This window comes from Xenopus tropicalis, chromosome 5 (genome assembly GCF_000004195.4).
Source record: "Xenopus tropicalis strain Nigerian chromosome 5, UCB_Xtro_10.0, whole genome shotgun sequence".
Taxonomy (NCBI): domain Eukaryota; kingdom Metazoa; phylum Chordata; class Amphibia; order Anura; family Pipidae; genus Xenopus; species Xenopus tropicalis.
In genome coordinates this window covers 58841105-58860184 of record NC_030681.2, presented here as the reverse complement: position 1 = coordinate 58860184, position 19080 = coordinate 58841105, and the positions used below count along the sequence as shown (strand labels likewise).

Below are 19080 nucleotides of genomic sequence, written 5' to 3'. Positions count from 1 at the left end.
TTCCTGACCTCTGTTGGATCTCCTGGTATCGACCTCGGCCTGTTTATTTGACTTCTCCCTGTCTTCAGCCTGCCTCTGACCACTGCCTGTTATTTCGGACCCTCCTTGCTTACTGCCAGTCCAGACCCTCAGCCTGCTATACGGACTTTTTATTGATTGCTGCCTGCCTCTGAGCACTGGCCCGTTGTAAGGACTTTCGTATGTGTTATTGCTAATTCCATTATCATTCCTTATAATAAACCATTTTTCAACATACCACATGTTTTCAGCTTATCAACAAGCGAAGTACCCTCTGTATCTATATTACACAGCATATAGGCTCCTACCTGCCAGCCACCCACCTGTGGCTGCACCTGACAACAGTGGAGATTAACACCTCACAATTACTGACTAGCTTCAGGTAAATGCCCATAGGCCATGTACCATCCCTATCCACCGCCTCATATGCAAATAAGTCAAAGGGATTCTGGGACCAAATTCCTTAAGGCTCCTAGAAAAATCCCATTTACATGGGTTTATCCTATAGGCTAATGCTTACCCACTGGGTTTTTAAAGCAAAAGCCAGGATAATAGCTAATCAGATTCCCAACTACAGACCAGTTTCGCCCTTCTTAGGGCTCATAAGTGTAGTGCAGGGTTTTCTGATCAGCTTAGGTAGAGCCAGGAGTGGGGATTTGTTCGTGAATCCCCTAGGAGCCTTAAGGAATTTGTTCCCAGAATCCCTTTGACTTTTTTGCATACGTATGAGGTGGTCTCCTCAACCGTTCTGACTTGTTCGTGAAGACCCAGTATTTATACAGACCCACCACTGCATAGATATTGTATATTGTGTGTCCAAGTGATTCTCAACAATGTTTATGATAAATGAAATGGAGCCTATGATTACCTTAATAAATGCAAAAGTCTTAGAATCAGAGTTTAAAACTTCGGATCAGAAAAGGGTTTATTATTCTGTGTAATGACATTGACAACATCACTTCATGTCCTGATTTTTTTAATGTAGTCTAATGAGCATCCAATGTAAATGTACAAATCCTTAATCTGTTCATCTTTCACAACCGCCTGTGGATAGGGATGGTACATGGCCTGTGGGCATTTACCTGAAGCTAGTCAGTAATTGTGTGTGTGTAAGGCAACTGAGGTGTTAATCTCCACTGTTGTCAGGTGCAGCCACAGGTGGGTGGCGGGCACCTGCCTATATGCTGTGTAATAGCCTTAAGGAATTTGTTCCCAGAATCCCTTTAACTTATTTGCATACGTCTGGGTCTTGTAATCCCCCATGGACCCAGTGACATTGGGGCAGGCAATGGGCAAAGCAAGTGTAGAACATGGCTAGGGCAAGTTTGGTATGTGTTACAGGGCAGGACACAGCCTGGGACCACTGGATTTACTTTGTATCTCATTGGCCATCAACCTTTTGTTTATACAGAGGCTTGTAAGTAGCATTTTTACCTCTTGACAAAAGGATAAGTTGCCATGTGTATGAGTGATCTTAATTTAAAGAAGTAAACTCACTAGGGCTCATTTACAGTGCTCCATGCAGTGTGCAAAGTGCATAAAAAGCAGCAATTATTCATTTTATTCCAATTTGCCCACTGCGTAGGGCAAACAGCTTCTACACTCCATTTTCAAGCAAAGGGACCTGGGGACTGCTCTTTGAATCTAATGTGTGCTGCGTTAGGCCCCACTAGATTCAAAGGGGCAGAGGGGAAGGGGATGCAAGATAGGAAAGGTAGGAGTCAAGGACCCAAACCCCATGGCACTCCTCTGCTGTCTGATCTCTCTCCCCAAACAAGCTGAAGATAAGTTAAAAGGTAGGTGAGCACGGAGGAGGGGGTGGGGGCTCCTGAGGTTGTAGCCCTGGTGGGCCCTGCAAAGGCCAGTCTGACCCTGGGTGAAGCACTCTGCTGAGCTCTGTCCTTACCACCCTGGTTCTGCTCTGCACACCGGATTTTTGATACCTACAACTCCAAGGAGCACTTTTGTATACTTTAGCATTCTTTCACTTGCTCCACCTGGGGTTGTCAATTATCCCTACTGTGATTTAATTGTGATTACAGTTTTCTTTTTAAGGGGTTCTAAAGGCAAAATCTAACAAAAGGATTTTTAGATTTTTCACTAAAAAAGAAATAGAGAAGAGAGGCAGTTCCTGATGAATTGTACTTCACAAACCTGGCATAATTTTGCTCTGGATTATTATCCCTAGTAAGCAATTTTACAAGTTACTTTGATTAATCAACTATGGCAAGACTAATGATTGGCAATAATAAAGTTTACAATATGTAGTAAATCCAAAGCTAGTAAGGGAAACACTCTGTGTTTGCAGAGCTCTGTTCCCCAGAAGGCTTAAACTATTCTAAAATATGGAAAAATAAAAGAGAAAATCTTGCACCATACTCTAGAACTACAGCAAAGGGAGAAATGTGCACCTGAGTTAAATCTAAATGCAATCAACAAGGAGCAAGATCATTGCCACAAATTACATGATATACTGTAATTGTACCTAAGGGCACTATATTGGTAATGTATGACGTGGAGGCCCCATATACCTCTATCTTGCCACACGTTTTTTCATGGACACTGAAAATGACTGGAATGAAGAATTTAAGGACTTCATTATGCATTTGCTTGATTTTTCTCTCACACATAACACAAGGCTTACACACACCCTGCCACGCCTGGCCATGGGTGCTGCCTTTGCTCCCACCTATGTCAATCATTTTATGGGCTGGTGGGGTCTATAATGGAGTTTTCACAGATGACATGACCACATATACACAACATGTACTTATGTGGTACAGGTATATTGATGACCTATTCTTCCTATGGACTGATACATATGCATCCCTCCTCTCTTTTATCAAGGAACTCAGTATGAACAGATTTAACATCAAACTAACCCATATTTTTGAACACTGAGTTTATAGACTTCCTTAATGAAACACTTATTTTTAGCAGAATGGTTCTACTCGTAGTGATCTCTACTGAAAAGCCACAGCTACTAACTCTATATTTCATTATAGTAGTCATCATCATGAAGCTGTGAAGCGGGGTATTCCAATTGGGGAATTTTTGAGTTTGAAGTGTAACTGTTCAGATAAGGCAAATGAATTGTGTAACAGATTGAAAAAAAAGAGGTTACAGTGACTCGATCCTTAAAAGGCCGTATCGGAGGGCCCTGCATACAGATAGACTCTCCCTACTTGATAATAGCAATATTTATTCTGAATGTGATAAGAAACCTGATACGGTCAGATTTGTCGGTACTTATTCAAATCAAGCATAGGACATAAGAGACATTTTGGACAAATATTTGTCAGTGCTTACCACAGATCCAACATTTGAGTGCCCATCCACAGGTCACTTTTCGCAGAGCACCTAATATAAGAGATTTGTCACCACACACATAGGTTAGTCAGGTATAATAGCATGTGGGAAATGAATATTTTGCCCATTTGTTTGTGGCAAACACACTATTAATGACTGATTTTGGAGAAGGCAAGTTATTAAACAATTTTTTGGCGATCTATGTCATCAAGTGACCATGCAACAAGCTATATGTGGGTAAAACTAAAAGTAAATTTAAAGCATGTTGCAGCATATACAATGCAACATAATAAGAAGATGACCTTTGTCGCGTGACATTTTTTGGAATCACACAAAGGAGATCCTAATGGCCTTTTTGCCATAGGATTATCACGTATTCAGAAGGAGGCAAATCTTGTACAATTGATGAGACATGAAGTGGCAGGCATACACTTAAAACAGCAGAAGGGAGCCCAAGCAATGAGATTACCAGTGGTCCAATCAATGGTTGGATTGTGTTGTCTAAGCAATGGGAGACCAAGCATAGGTCGAGTAGTGGGACATTCAATGATTAGGAATGAAATCTCTTCAGAGTGTAACCACCCACCTGTAATTACAGCAGCCCAGTGGAGGATGTTAACAACCCTGGAGATACAAGTCGGCTGTCAACTGCTTGAGCTGAAAGTGGCACTTTGAGAGACGTAGAGGGAAAGCCACACTTCCTGACAAAAGAAATATCAATTAAGTTTCTTGCTGCCCAAGAGTCCAGGAATGCTTGACAGGGGAAGAACTAAAGGATAGGGTAGCGAGTACAAAAACTCTAGACACTTGTGTATCTGTGAGTGACTCAGTTCAGCCTAGGAGAGACTCCCCATGTTGAGACTTGACAGGGCAGACCTTAAGTAGATGACCACTCTGTCCACAATAAAAACAAAGACCTGCGGATCTTCTATGAGTCCTCTCTTCTGGGGACAGACGAGTGGTCCTAAGTTGCATGGGCTCCTCAACTTCAGAACTCAGGGCAGAAGGGTATTCAGGAAGCAGCACAGAGGGAGCAGGAGTCCTATGGGATCGTTATTTCTGTGAAATCAATGGCGTATTCCGCTGCAGACATAGTGCCCTGAGGTATCTTCAAAAGGCGGGCGGAGGCATCGAAGATCTCATGTAATGTCGTAGTAGAAGTAAAAGCCAAAGAGCTGTGAACTAAGGCCAGCACTTTACCATAGATCAATGCAATAATGTATGCCACCTTAGACTTCTCTGTGGGGAATTTGAGAGGAGACAGTTCAAATTGGATAATACACTGGTTCAGAAATCCATGGCAAACCTCAGGATCCCCCGCATAGCACATAGAAGCAGGAATATTAGGCTCCGAATGGTGTTCCACAGCAGGAGGGGCAACCGGAAAGAATCTGAGAAGACAGAGCAGAAGCACCTTGTGCACCTTGGAGGGCATTCAGACGGGTTTCAAACAGCTGAAGGGGACTGGGAGAGATGAGCCTGTTGAGCCTCCTGAAACTCCAGACGATTGAGGAGTGCTTCTAGAAAATTCTACAAGGAACAAGCAGCGACAGTGTGAGAGGGCTCCACGTAGGCCCAAGCTAACTGTTACAGACTGCAAACTATAGGAGCCTGTAACTGCCAGGGACAACCTCTTTGGTAAGACAGGAGAGCCCTGCCAACCCTGGTGTTCATCTGCGCCCTTTTGGGGCCCCAGACTTTCTGCAGTGGGACTGACGGGGATCCTACTCACAGCCAAGGTTATTTCTGGAAACGCGGTACAGAAAGGACATCTCTACATAGTGTCAACTGGGAAAGGCTTTTCACAGGGTTAAACACAGAAGAAAAATTGAATATCTTTAAAATGTTGCTTAGCAAGTACACAGATCAGTACATTCCCTTTGTAAGCAAGGAGAGGCATCGCAAAAGCAAAACCTTAATTTCTGAATAAAAGTGTTAGCGTTGAGGTTGGTAAGAAAAAAATATGCTTTTAAAGCATTTAAGTTAGCTGGGACAAAAGAAACTTTCATCAGGTACAAGGAAGAAAATAAAGCAAGCAAAAAGCTAGCAGGCAAGCTAAAATAGAGATGGAAAGGGATATTGCAGCTAGGAGTAAAAGGAATCCAAAAATGTTTTTATCACAGGGGGGTCAGTTGGTTGATGCGAACAGGGAAAAAGCAGAAATTTTGAACTCTTATTTTTCATCTGTCTATGCAACTGATGAGCCAGCTAATGAAGGCTTCCCCTTTAATAGACTCCATTTTAGGTCACTGAGGAAGATATTCAAAAGAGACTTGAAAATGTAAAGGTAAACAAAGTTCCAGGCCCACTAATGTGGTGCCGTTATTTAAAAAGGGATCCCGTTCTAAGCCTGAAAACTATAGGCCTGTTAGCCTGACAACAGTAGATGGGATACAGTACTTTAATACATTGCAAATCACAATACTATAAGTTTGTGGCAGCATGGTTTTATTCATAAGAGATCTCACCAGACTACTTTAATTGCCTTTTATGAGGAGGTGAGCAGGAAGTTTTATGCTCGAATGGCAGTGGATGTCATCTACTTAGATTTTGCTAAAGCGTTGATACAGTACCTCACAGAAAGTTAATGATAAATTTGAGGAATATTGGCCTAGAACATAATATGTGTTATTAGACAGAAAAGTCACTGAAGGATAGATTACAAAGAGTGGTGGTAAACGGAACATTTTCTAATTGGGCCAGTGTTGTTACTGGGGTACCGCAAGGGTCAGTCCTTGGTCCTTTGCTTTTTCTTTTCAATAATACTTTTTCCATTTATACCCCAAATACATGCATGTGGTGGGTATTGCAATTATAGGTGATGCATGTAGCATACATAGGTAGAGTGGCCTAAGTTATACTCTTTTCTTTAGTTTTCCATTTACTCTGTTGTACTCTCCTTCTACACCCTTAAGTTTTTTTAATACTTTGTAGTAATAGTTGTACTATAGTACAACTGAGTTTTGTTTTTGCATGCTAAAATATGGGTGATGCTACACTTACAGTATCTTACGGCAAGAGGAGCATTATGTGGGATATGTAGGTGCAGAAAATATACCTAGCAGTAGACAGGTGAGGCTGAATAACAGGCAAGGGCAAAAAACAGTTAATCTCAGCTGCAATACTGCATTCCTGGCTGCCTCTCAGAACAGAACAATTCCCTCCCCGCCCCTACTGATTTGACACCCACTGTGCAATTTTTTTCTACACTGTGTGCGCCCTTTGCTTTACCTGGTGTGCGCTCACATATTGTTTTGTGCACAACTTAGAGGGATCATTGGGTGATACTATAGGTACTGAGCACTGAATATAACCAAATTCTGTAGTTTTACAGATATGGACAACCTTAGAGGGAACATTGGCACGCAGTACTCTTTGTCTGCCAGTAGGTGGCAGCTTAGAAGATGTTCTTGGGTTTTCCTGGAACTTACCTGTCCAGCTCAGCCAGCACCAGGGAGACCCGGGAAGGGGTGGTGCTGTTTCAATTAGAGGACGTCAGCTCAGTTATGGCGGAAAAGAATGAAGTGTTGGATAAGCAACGAGAGAACAAGATATTAATCCTGGAGGGGCCCGCAGTGTCTTCAGGTGAGTAATACAGAGATACAAACTGGGTTGTGCTAAAGCTGTTCAGGTGCTGTCTGCACTTCTTTATTGCTGTGAGCTAATAGGAAATGGACACCTGTCAGCAGGGTTCCTTTATTTACATGTTTAGCTGACGACTACAGAGATCAGGAAAAGTCCTATAAAAACGTGTCACGTTCACTTAAACATGAATCTTGCCGACTGGGTCTGTCTAGAAACTTATTTGGTTATATTGGAGTAGTAATGCTTCACTTTTAATAGGAATCATTTATGGAAATAAATAACCTTTTTCCCTTCTTGCTCCGCTGCATATCTTTATTCATCGCTCTTCTCTATTAACGTGGACTTCATTTTTGATGAGTGCTTTTTTTCGGGGGGGGGGGGGGGGGCTGGTAGTGGTGGTATGGAGGTTGCAGGCAGGTAGAAAATACATTATGCAAGTCAAATGGTATCATTTATCTAAAATATATTGGTAGTTATATTGCTTCAGATGAGGCCAGTTTACCTATTGGTTACTAAGCCTGTGTATATACTGTATTTATGTGTCAGGGCCTGCTGTTCATATCTGTAAATTGATGCAGAATATTTTAATGTTATATTCTGTGCTCATTATTAATAGTAATACCTATTGTTCCCTCTAAGGTGTGTGCTTTTTATGCACAGTATCACAGCTGAAAAGATAAACTTTACTTCTGACAGGTTGCCCTGAACTATAATATTGTGCAAATTTTCTTCTCCGCATCAATCAGAAAGCAGGAGGGGCAGTGCAGCATGCCAGGTGGATGTCAAATCAGTTGGGGGACTGCTTCTGTATTATTTGTACACATTGTGCTGGGGGGGGGGGGGGGGGAGGAAATTGTGCTGTTCAGGGAGGTAGGCTGGAATGCAAAGGATCGCAGCAGAGATTAAGTGAGAGTGTGCATTTACCTGTGTCTGTGATTCAGCCAGCCTCACCTGCCCCCTGCTAGGTATCTTTTCTGCACCTACATGTTCCACAGAATGCTCCTTTTTACAGTAGATAAAGTGTAGCATCCCCCACACTTTAGCATGGTTTAAGCCTCCTTCGGGTACAGTACTCTGTGTAACACAAAAATCCAGAACTCTAGCAATGTAACCAGGTACTAGAGTTTCAGTGCTTCAGTCTATTTATATTCTTATAGATCCATCAGAACTGCCATAAAGGAGCTGTCAACCTTTGAGTTAACGTTTAGCATGAGTAGATAGTAGTATTTTGAGACAATTTCCAATTGGTCTTCATTTTTTATTATTTGTAATTTTTTAATTATTTCAGCTTTTGTTCTGCAGCTCTCCAGCCTGGAGTATTGGCCGCTATTTTGTTGCTAGGATCCAAAATACTTAGCAACCAGGGTGTGGTTTGAATGAAAGGCTGATATATGAATAGGAGAGGACCTGAATAGAAAAATAAGTAATATAAAGTAACAATTAAACTGTAGCTTCACAGAGCAATAGTTTTTTGGCTCAGGGGCCAGTGACCCCCATTTGAAAGCTGCAAAGAGTTAGAAGATGGCAAGGTCAAGACTAATTTGAAAAATTGCTTAAAATTGGCCTTTCTATAACGTATTAAGTTTTAAATTGAAGCATCCCTTTAATACTTTTAACTAGGTACACCTTTGTGAAAAGTTGTTTTATTTATCTATTTGCTTACCCTTTTGTACATGTTTTGGTATTGAAAAGAATACGTTGTGTGCAGCTTAGTGTTTTTCCATACTAGCTTTGTATTTTTACTAAATTATGTATACTTTACTATGGGCAATCATTAGTCTTCCCGTAGTTTACCAATCAAGGTAACAGATTACCATAAAACCATACCAGGACAGTTATTTCCCTATACTAAGCCCAATTCTGCAGGAACAGCCCCTTTGCTTGCTCATAGCCGGTACAGAGAGATACCATTAAACTATACCAGCATTAATATTTCCCTGTACAACTGTTACTAATAGCAAGAATGTTTAAGGTTTGTTCTCCTTAAACATAGTCTTAAACAATGGTATGCCTATTCTGTGTATGCGGGGAAAAAAAGTAACAAGTGGAATTTTTTAAAATGTATATGAGTATCCGTGTGCACATATTTGTACACTTATCCTGAAAAGTTGGACAGAAGATTATTTTGTGCAAATGACCTAAAATAAATTAGAGTGAACATTGGTTTTACCCTTGTTTTCTGCAGATATATTCTCTTGACAAATGATGTATACATTGAATTAATTTAGTTAAATGTCAGCATAATGCCCTAAGACCTCAATCCCTGGGCCTGTATGGAGCTTGGTACAACCACTGTGGGCAATCTTTGTGAGATAGCAGAACCCACCACCACAACCCCGACACGGAATCCACAAAGGTTCTTTATTTGGGGTGGGTGAACAAATTTTGGAGAAGATGTGTAAATGCTGGGGGTCAAAAGGAATATTTCCCTTCTTAAACTCTGGAGTTGCCCCTCACACATGGAAAGCAGGAAGAAGAAAAGGAGGATGGAAGGAACTAATGTCACATATAAGAAAGGGGAATAGGGGCTTTAAAGTCAAGAAAATAAACATCTTGCTGTATAAATTTGGTCACTTGGTGGCAGCAAAACAATGTCTATGCATATAAGCTATTAAACATATAAGTTTTAAACATAATATATAAGTATTACCTGTTGGGTAGCACAGAGCAAGTTATCCACAACCAGAGTCTAGTAATCCACAACCAATGTTTGTTGAATGATTGTTAATGGAACACTAACAGAAACTTACATTTTTCTTCTACTTCCCTTCCATGTTAGTATGCATGGGCAGTATTGCCCCTCCCAGCCAGGAGGTAGAACCTATACCAAAGACAATCAAAATTAGTCCTTACCTAGGAGACCACCTGGCTTCCTCCTCACCGCTATTATTTTTGGTTCTACTGGACAGGAGGTAGGATCTCCCTCCTCACCCATTTGTGAATCTAAAAAGTGATACACAATTTTAATCGATCATCGTTGCTCCTGAGCCTGAACAAGCCAACTTTTGTGTCTGCTGACAGGGTATCTAAGAAGCACCAACTATCGGCCTTGGGGCATTGGTCTCTGACCTTAAGTCCCATACTGCTATTGGGGGAGGGTCCTTCCAAGGAACCCAGTAATTTATTACCTGTTTGTCTGAAATCCTGAGCCATTTTGATATGGCCATGGCGTCAGCCAAAATGCATCCATCCCAGCTTACACACGGGTAAAATATAGTATTTACACATTTAGCAACATATTAGCATTATATATATTAGGGATACATGCTCACTCCATATTATATCCTTACATGATGTACTACAACTGCCGAAACAGAAGCAAAGTGTAAAATGCTGTCCCTGGTGGGGGAGATCTATTAAAGAATCTTACCATATTGGCATATGTACAGTGGTGTGAAAAACTATTTGCCCCCTTCCTGATTTCTTATTCTTTTGCATGTTTGTCACACTTAAATGTTTCTGCTCATCAAAAACCGTTAACTATTAGTCAAAGATAACATAATTGAACACAAAATGCAGTTTTTAAATGAAGGTTTACGTTATTAAGGGAGAAAAAAAACTCCAAATCTACATGGCCCTGTGTGAAAAAGTGATTGCCCCCTTGTTAAAAAATAACTTAACTGTGGTTTATCAATTTAAATTTTCAATTTCAATATCAATTTCTGTAGTCACCCCCAGGCCTGATTACTGCCACACCTGTTTCAATCAAGAAATCACTTAAATAGGAGCTACCTGACACAGAGAAGTAGACCAAAAGCACCTCAAAAGCTAGACATCATGCCAAGATCCAAAGAAATTCAAAAACAAATGAGAACAAAAGTAATTGTGATCTATAAGTCTGGTAAAGGTTATAAAGCCATTTCTAAAGCTTTGGGACTCCAGCGAACCACAGTGAGAGCCATTATCCACAAATGGCAAAAACATGGAACAGTGGTGAACCTTCCCAGGAGTGGCCGGCCGACCAAAATTACCCCAAGAGCGCAGAGACAACTCATCCGAGAGGCCACAAAAGACCCCAGGACAACATCTAAAGAACTGCAGGCCTCACTTGCCTCAATTAAGGTCAGTGTTCACGACTCCACCATAAGAAAGAGACTGGGCAAAAACGGCCTGCATGGCAGATTTCCAAGGCGCAAACCACTTTTAAGCAAAAAGAACATTATGGCTCGTCTCAATTTTGCTAAAAAAACATCTCAATGATTGCCAAGACTTTTGGGAAAATACCTTGTGGACCGACGAGACAAAAGTTGAACTTTTTGGAAGGTGCGTGTCCTGTTACATCTGGCGTAAAAGTAACACAGCATTTCAGAAAAAGAACATCATACCAACAGTAAAATATGGTGGCAGTAGTGTGATGGTCTGGGGTTGTTTTGCTGCTTCAGGACCTGGAAGGCTTGCTGTGATAGATGGAACCATGAATTCTACTGTCTACCAAAAAATCCTGAAGAAGAATGTCCGGCCATCTGTTCGTCAACTCAAGCTGAAGCGATCTTGGGTGCTGCAGCAGGACAATGACCCAAAACACACTAGCAAATCCACCTCTGAATGGCTGAAGAAAAACAAAATGAAGACTTTGGAGTGGCCTAGTCAAAGTCCTGACCTGAATCCTATTGAGATGTTGTGGCATGACCTTAAAAAGGCGGTTCATGCTAGAAAACCCTCAAATAAAGCTGAATTACAACAATTCTGCAAAGCTGAGTGGGCCAAAATTCCTCCAGAGCGCTGTAAAAGACTCGTTGCAAGTTATCGCAAATGCTTGATTGCAGTTATTGCTGCTAAGGGTGGCCCAACCAGTTATTAGGTTCAGGGGGCAATTACTTTTTCACACAGGGCCATGTAGGTTTGGATTTTTTTTCTCCCTAAATAATAAAAACCCTCATTTAAAAACTGCATTTTGTGTTTACTTGTGTTATCTTTGACTAATAGTTAAATGTGTTTGATGATCAGAAACATTTTGTGTGACAAACATGCAAAAGAATAAGAAATCAGGAAGGGGGCAAATAGTTTTTCACACCACTGTATATCAGTACATATTGCCCTTTTTCATCTTTTACCTTTAAGGAGAAGGAAGGTAAAAACTAAGTAAGCTTTATCAGAAAGGTCTATGTAAATACAGCCATAAGCACTCACAGAAACGCTGCACTGACTTATCTGTCAAAAGATTTGTTGTGTCTGTAATTCCTGTGCCACAGACACACAGCTTTCTGTTCTCTGCTCTTTTCTGCCCCCCCCTCAAGAATGCTAAGAACTCACCCCCCCCCCCCCCCCCCCTTAGGAATGTTGATCTGACTCATAGTCTTACTAACTGAGCATGTTCACTTGGTCTGGATGTCTGTGCAGGAGTAAGGCATTGTGGGAACTTTCTTTACACGGCTCAGTGTTTTTTCTTCCTGTTTGGCTTCTGATCTTCTGAACAGGTGAAATATGGGGAGACTTAAGGGCACTATTGAGACAACTGAAGGTATGCCTGAAGCTTGAGATTAACTCTTTACTAGCCTTTCCTTGTCCTGGGGTCTGTGTGCTTCCTCAGAGATAACACAAAATAATGCAGCTGTAACTATAACATGAAGTATAGGAATTAAAGAGAGAATTCTATGCATTGATTGATGTGACCTAGCAGTTTGTGTGCAGCAGCCAGGTGATGAGCCTTAGCACACAAAAAAGCAGTTTTTTAGGATATTCACTAAAGAAGTATATTTTTATGAAATTGGTTTATTTAGATGAAACAATGTTTTACATATGGGCAGATGCATGCAATATTCAGTACAGTAGGAGAGGGCCTGTATGAAAAGTTAAAGTAATAAGTAACAAAATTGTAGCCTTCCAGTTACATTTTTTATCTTAGCAGGTGGCAACAGTGACCCACATTTAAATGCTGGAGGCAAAGGGCAAAATTAAAAAATGATGAGATGAAAAGTTGTCAAGGATAAGCCATCCTATAACAATAAAAAATATCAGAAAGATTAACTGCCCCTTTAAAGGGGCATTCATACTTTTTACCCATTGTTGTGTTATTTCTTGACCATTGCAAGCACGAATACTGAAGCTAATCCATGTTTGGTCCTTTTGAGGTAGATTAGATCACCAGTAACATCCTTCCTTGTCCTTTTGTGACCCTTTTTAAAAATCAATAATTTATTATGCATTGTTACACTGGTAATCTGGTAATAATATTGGCCTTTTTTTTTGCTCCTCTGTCTCTACAGGTCTATGTATGCTTGGGCACTTTCTCCAAGATGCCATATTTTTTCTGCCCGGAGCTGTTTCAAGGCCGCAAAAGACCGGGCCTAGGGTGCACAAATGTAGGGGTGGCATGCCGCACAGCAATTTTGCTCACATACGAAGAAATGGGGACCTCTCCTCACTGCTCCATATGTGAGTTTAAATGGAAGCGCTAATGCTTCCATTTAAACCTAAGTCATATGCAACTAACCCAGAAGTGGTCCCTGTCAAAGTAAAATTTTAATTTTACTTTGTTCCACACATGGAAAGTTCTGGTATTTACTTGCTCAGTATTTCCACATCTATTTTTTTGGGTGACAGGCTGTTTCTCCATTTTATTTTATTTTTAGATACTAGTATATAGGGGGACCTGGCTCTCTGCAATGGTCTCAGAGTTCTTCTACTCAAAGCATATTAGGTGCATTTTTTAACAGTTCATAATTCTGATATGCCATTTTTAATTTTTTGTTGAATGCTGGGAACTGGCCCTAGTGTCTGTCAGATGATGTCCTCCTCTCACCATAGGGATGCAAGATGGTCAGGTTGTTGTCTTACTCAGTGTTTGTTCCTCAATCTAGGTCTGGGTTCTAGCAGTTTTTTATTTTATTTTTCTATTGCTTTCTTTCTCCAGGTTAGATTTGAAATCTGATAAACTTTCGGACGTGTTTTGTACATTACTGGGTTCTACAACTGGAGTTGTTTTATACTGATGCAAAGTTCACCTTTGTAAAGTTATCACAGTATTATCCAGGATGGGGATGAAACAAGGGTTTGGCAGAGGCATGTGTCTTGGACACCAAAGCTACTTGTGCCGGATATAAAGTATGCCCAAAAGGGAAAGTGGAAGTCATTTCATACTTTGTGATTGTAATTTTTTTTTAAATACATATTATTTGTGTGTAAATAAAATGGAGTCCTTGTCACCCAGGGGAATAACTGGATTCAAGTCCAGGTGTGTTCTGCCACCTTTGGCTTGCCTGGTTCTAAGCTTCTCAAGTGCTGCCAGGTTCTAAGCTTGCAAGTTTGCCTGAGAATCCAGAAACTCCCACTCAGGCAAACTTGCAAGTCAAATGTGTAACTTGGGGAAAGAGCCTATAAGTACAGATCAACACTCTTAAATCTCTCAACAGCTTTTGACACCGCTGATCACCCTTTCCCTCCAGTCCCTCCATTCTCTTTGCCTTTGTGACACTTGGTTTTCTTCTACAAGAAAGTGTTGTCTTTTTTCCTCTCTCTTTGTAGTTCCTAAAGGCCTGGGGCATTTCTGAGCCTGCTGCCCCCGTCTCCGCATTTACTATTTTGGAGTTGGAGCGGGTCAAATGAGCGCCACATTGTTAGTGAAGATAGTGCTGTTGCACCATTTCTTTAAAACAGAAATTTGGCTCTTAAACTTACTAGAGGTAGCATTTTGCCACCAATGGTAACTGGACACTCACTGCCTCATGGCCCTATTCATAGCTCTGTTGTAGGCCTCTTATTTTCTCCCAATACTGTACTTCTTTCTGTGGTCAACTAATCATTTCATATGGTTTTCAGATGATCATCTCTATGTTTATGTACCTCAAATCTTTCTGTCCTGAACCCAACCTAGTCTCTCAACTAAACTCTCACTTACTTTTCAGCTCTCTCTTCTTGGATATCCCAACATTACCTGAAATTAAACCAGTCAAAGACAGAAATGGTTCTCTTCCCCCATGCAACACCCATAATACCCTTGAAGTGTCTATCACCATTATTACTGTCCCATTTCGCCAGGCCGGGTGCCTTGGTGTTATCCTTGATTCTGCCCTTACTTTTACAACAATCAATTTTAAAATCATGTTACTTTTCACTTTCACAGGGATATTTCCAAAATATATTATTTATCACCCATGATGCCAGCAAAATTCTTATTCACTCTCTGATCATATTTTGCATTAACTATTACAGAAAATGTCACCTTTCCAGTTTATAATACACCTCTACTCCTTTGCTGTGCAATTCCAGGCCCTGCACTGGCTTTCACTATTGTTTTGGAATAAAATTCAAACTAATGACCCTTTCAGTAAGAAAAGTTCATCACCCTGCTTTCACCCTGTCTCTGAATGTATCTTTAGTTACCTACTAAACCACACTACTTGGTCCAGTCAGTGGTGATGCCATGTTCCAGCCAAATGCTATTAGGTCTGTGTGAATAAATGCTTCAAATTGAGAACAATAGGCTGGCACTAGAAAAACTGGACCAGTCGATCAGTAAGTGTTGCAGTTAAAACAATGTAATTTTTTATTCAAAGAAAAAGCATCTCAATTCTTTCTAACTTAATTCACCTAGCAATAGCTTAATTCAGAAGTGGTCACTTGACAGTGCTGATGAGTGCAGTGGCATTGGCAGAGCTTCTATTCAGCTTCTAGACTAACTCTTCCCTCAAAATACCTTTTATAAGTATTTAGAACCATATACAGTTAGGGCCATAAATATTTGGACAGAGACAACTTTTTTTCTCATTTTTGTTCTATACATTACCACAATAAATTTTAAATGAAACAACTCAGATGCTGTTGAAGTGCAGACATTCAGCTTTAATTCAGTCGGGTGAACAAAACGATTGCATAAAAATGTGAGGCCACTAAAGCATTTTTCCTTCATTTCAAGGGCTCAAAAGTAATTGGGCAGGTGTTGGCAAGTTATGTCATTATCAATTAAGCAGATAAAAGGCCTGGAGTTGATTTGAGGTGTGGTGCTTGCATGTGGGAGACTTTACTGTGAACAGACAACATGCGGTCAAAAGAGCTCTCCATGCACGTGAAAGAAGCCATCCTTAAGCTGCAAAAACAGAAAAAAAAATCAGAGAAATTGCTACACTATTAGGAGTGGCAAAATCTACAATTTGGTACATCTTGAAAAAGAAAGGAAGCATTGGTGAACACGGCAACGCAAAAAGACCTGGACAACCACGGAAAACAACAGTGGTGGGTGATCGTAGAATCATTTCCATGGTGAAGAGAAACCCCTTCACAACCACCAACCAAGTGAACAACACTCTCCATGGGGTATGTGAATCAATATCCAAGTCTACCATAAAGAGAAGACTGCATGAAAGTAAATACACAGGGTGCACTGCAAAGTGCAAGCCGCTCATAAGCCTCAGGAATAGAAAGGCTAGATTGGACTTTGCTAAGAACATCTGAAAAAGCCGGCACAGTTCTGGAAAAACATTCTTTGGACAGATGAAACCAAGATAAACCTATACCAGAATGATGGCAAGATGGAGAAGGCGTGGAACAACACAGTGGAGGCAGTGTGATGGCTTGGGCGTGCATGGCTGCCAGTGGCAGTGGAACACTAGTGTTTATTAATGATGTGACGCAGGACAGAAGCAGCCAAATGAATTCTGAGATGTTCAGATACATACAGTCTGCTCAAATCCAGCTAAATGCAGTCAAATTGATTGGGCAGCATTTCATGATACAGATGGACAATGACCCAAAACACACAGCCAAAGCAACCCAAAGCAAAGAAGTGGAAAATTCTTGAATGGCCAAATCAGTCACCTGATCTTAACCCAATTGAGCATGCATTTCACTTGTTGAAGACTAAACTTCGAACAGAAAGGCCCACAAACAAACAGCAACTGAAAGCCGCTGCAGTAAAGGCAGAGCATAAATAAGGAGGAAACCCAGCATCTGGTGGTGTCCATGAGTTCAAGAATTCAGGCTGTCATTGCCAGCAAAGGGTTTTTAACGAAGTATTAGAAATGAACATTTTATTCCCAGTTATTTAATTTGTCCAATTACTTTTGAGCCCCTAAAATGAAGGGATTGTGTTAACAAAAATGCTTTAGTGGCCTCACATTTTTATGCAGTCGTTTTGTTCACCCCACTGAATTAAAGCTTAAAGTCTGCAATTCTACTGCATCTGAGTTGTTTCATTTAAAATTCATTGTGGTAATGTACAGAATTAAAATTAGCAAAAAGCTGTCTCTGTACAAATATTTATGGACCTAACTGTATTTTGTCGCAAAATTGAAATTACTTACACTACTAATTTTTTGCCCCTGATACTATGTATCATTTTCCTAAAATAAGATGCATGTTGAAAATCTGCACTTTAACTGTTAGTAAGTTATAAAAAAAGAACCCATTCTAAATAACTTTATTTAGTCTTTGTTATTTGATTTGTATGTTTTATTAATTATGTTCCTATTATATTTTCATACATTGAAAATCCTAAAACACAAAAACATGTATTTTAAAAGTGACCTAATTGCATTTTTTCTTCGAATATTGCTTTTTGCATCATCATACTAAAAGTTAAAATTAAGGTAAACTACCCCTTTAAAGCACTAGCTCCAAGCAGTTCAGGCTCCTGTATGCTTAGCTCTATTATGCAAGCACATCTTTTTCCACCAACACTCCCCCTACTGTGGTAGGCTAGCACGATCTATACACAGTAATGCTTCTGGGAAGCACACTTTCTAAAAGGCATTCCAGCATGCGTCAGCTAAGCAGAGGCAGCAATATGCAGTTTTCTTTTTGATTAGAGAATGTCAATGTTGTCAGGGCAACTGTGAACACCGACGTATCATATTTTTTCCCTCTGCTCTCTGCTGAATATTTTATTGTGTTGTGTATCCGATAGAAGGTTGGAAAAAGTGCTGCATAGAGCGTCTGACTGTGTTCTGCCCTTCAGTTTGAGAGGGAATGCAGCAAGCAGTTTCATCCTTAAGCAAATGAATGCTTATATTGCTTGCTATCTCTTGCTAATTTTTGCTTTTACGTATGGATGACCTCTGAGAGATGCATAGATGAGCAGGATGCTCTGATGACTGGTTCTAATTTGGAATCTTTGGAATCAAAGAATGATACATGCTGATTCTTTTAAAACCAATGGGAAAAAATAGAGTGAAAAACAACATGCCCAGTGCAATCCGACAGGAAAGGTTAAAGAAGACTGTAGGTCGTCCAACACCACCTGTTCTATTTACCATTAATGAGGAGGAAGAGCTGCAGAGGGGTAGACGCAGGAAGAAGGTAAAAGGTAAGCAGTGAGTGTGACTGGCATTTTGCTTGATAACTCATTGGTGTAATTGATCACTGGTATGCTGCTGGTGGGAGGCAGAGCATATACCTTAGTCCATCTACTAATCTACCACACAAGCTTCATGTGTCTTATATTTTATATCAATCTAAAAATGTGTTTTTGTAAATATCCAAAAGAATATGTAAGGCCTACTACACTGCCTTTTAACCCTTTGTGTATTCAAGTTTGTACATTGTATGGATTTTACTCTAGTAATAGGAGAACAATTCTGAGTATGCATCTGTCAGGCATGTCATGTATTTCAACTGATATTTATTAGCCTTAAGATTCATTTTGGCAGTTGCTGCAGCCTTTTAAAATTGTGTTCTTAAATGTTTGAATGTGTGTTTATTATCAAAATATCGATTCTGTTTTTGAAAAATGATTACATTGGATATACTGATTCATCCAACCATACAAGAACAATCTTTTTGATTAATTGTGGAGAACTTCAGAAGAAAACTGTTTTGATGTTGTTTAGCACGTCCAGGGATATAGAATGAAGCAGAAATAGGCCTCAGGGATGGAGAAAAATAGACAGTCAAATGTGATTTCTAGAACAGCAGTTTGGTTGCTAGCTTATGTAGATGCAAAAGTAGTATGAGCTAGCAAATGAGTGCCTAATGTGTAACTGAAATCTTTGTAAATAAAGATTTAAACAGTCAAACCTGATAGCATGTATGTATAGAATATATCAACTATATGAAAGTCTAAATGCTGCTGCAGAACATACATAACTATGCAGTAACTATTGTAGGGATGTTGTGAATTGTAGTGCTACAATATATGATGTATTGGATAATGTTCATAATTTACTTTAGGCCTGAATAACAGTTGATAACCTGCTTTATATATTTTAAAGGACAAGTAACATTAAGAAGTTCAAA

The 19080-nt window shown here is 40.1% G+C and overlaps 1 protein-coding gene across 6 annotated transcripts in view; it reads left to right on the top strand.

Moving 5' to 3' along the window:
• The first annotated feature begins 6600 nt into the window (after window positions 1–6600).
• Window positions 6601–19080, top strand: part of map7 (microtubule associated protein 7) — a 105500-nt gene continuing 93020 nt past the window's right edge. The window contains exon 1 of one of the 6 annotated variants that reach the window (XM_012963766.3): window positions 6601–6912. In XM_012963766.3, coding sequence (XP_012819220.1) covers window positions 6732–6912 — 181 coding nt within the window. In that variant the 5' untranslated portion in view covers window positions 6601–6731. Of the gene's footprint in view, window positions 6913–17625; window positions 18152–19080 lie in introns of those variants that run through there. The other 5 variants (XM_012963763.3, XM_004914651.4, XM_002936266.5 and 2 more) reach the window with 5 other exon arrangements.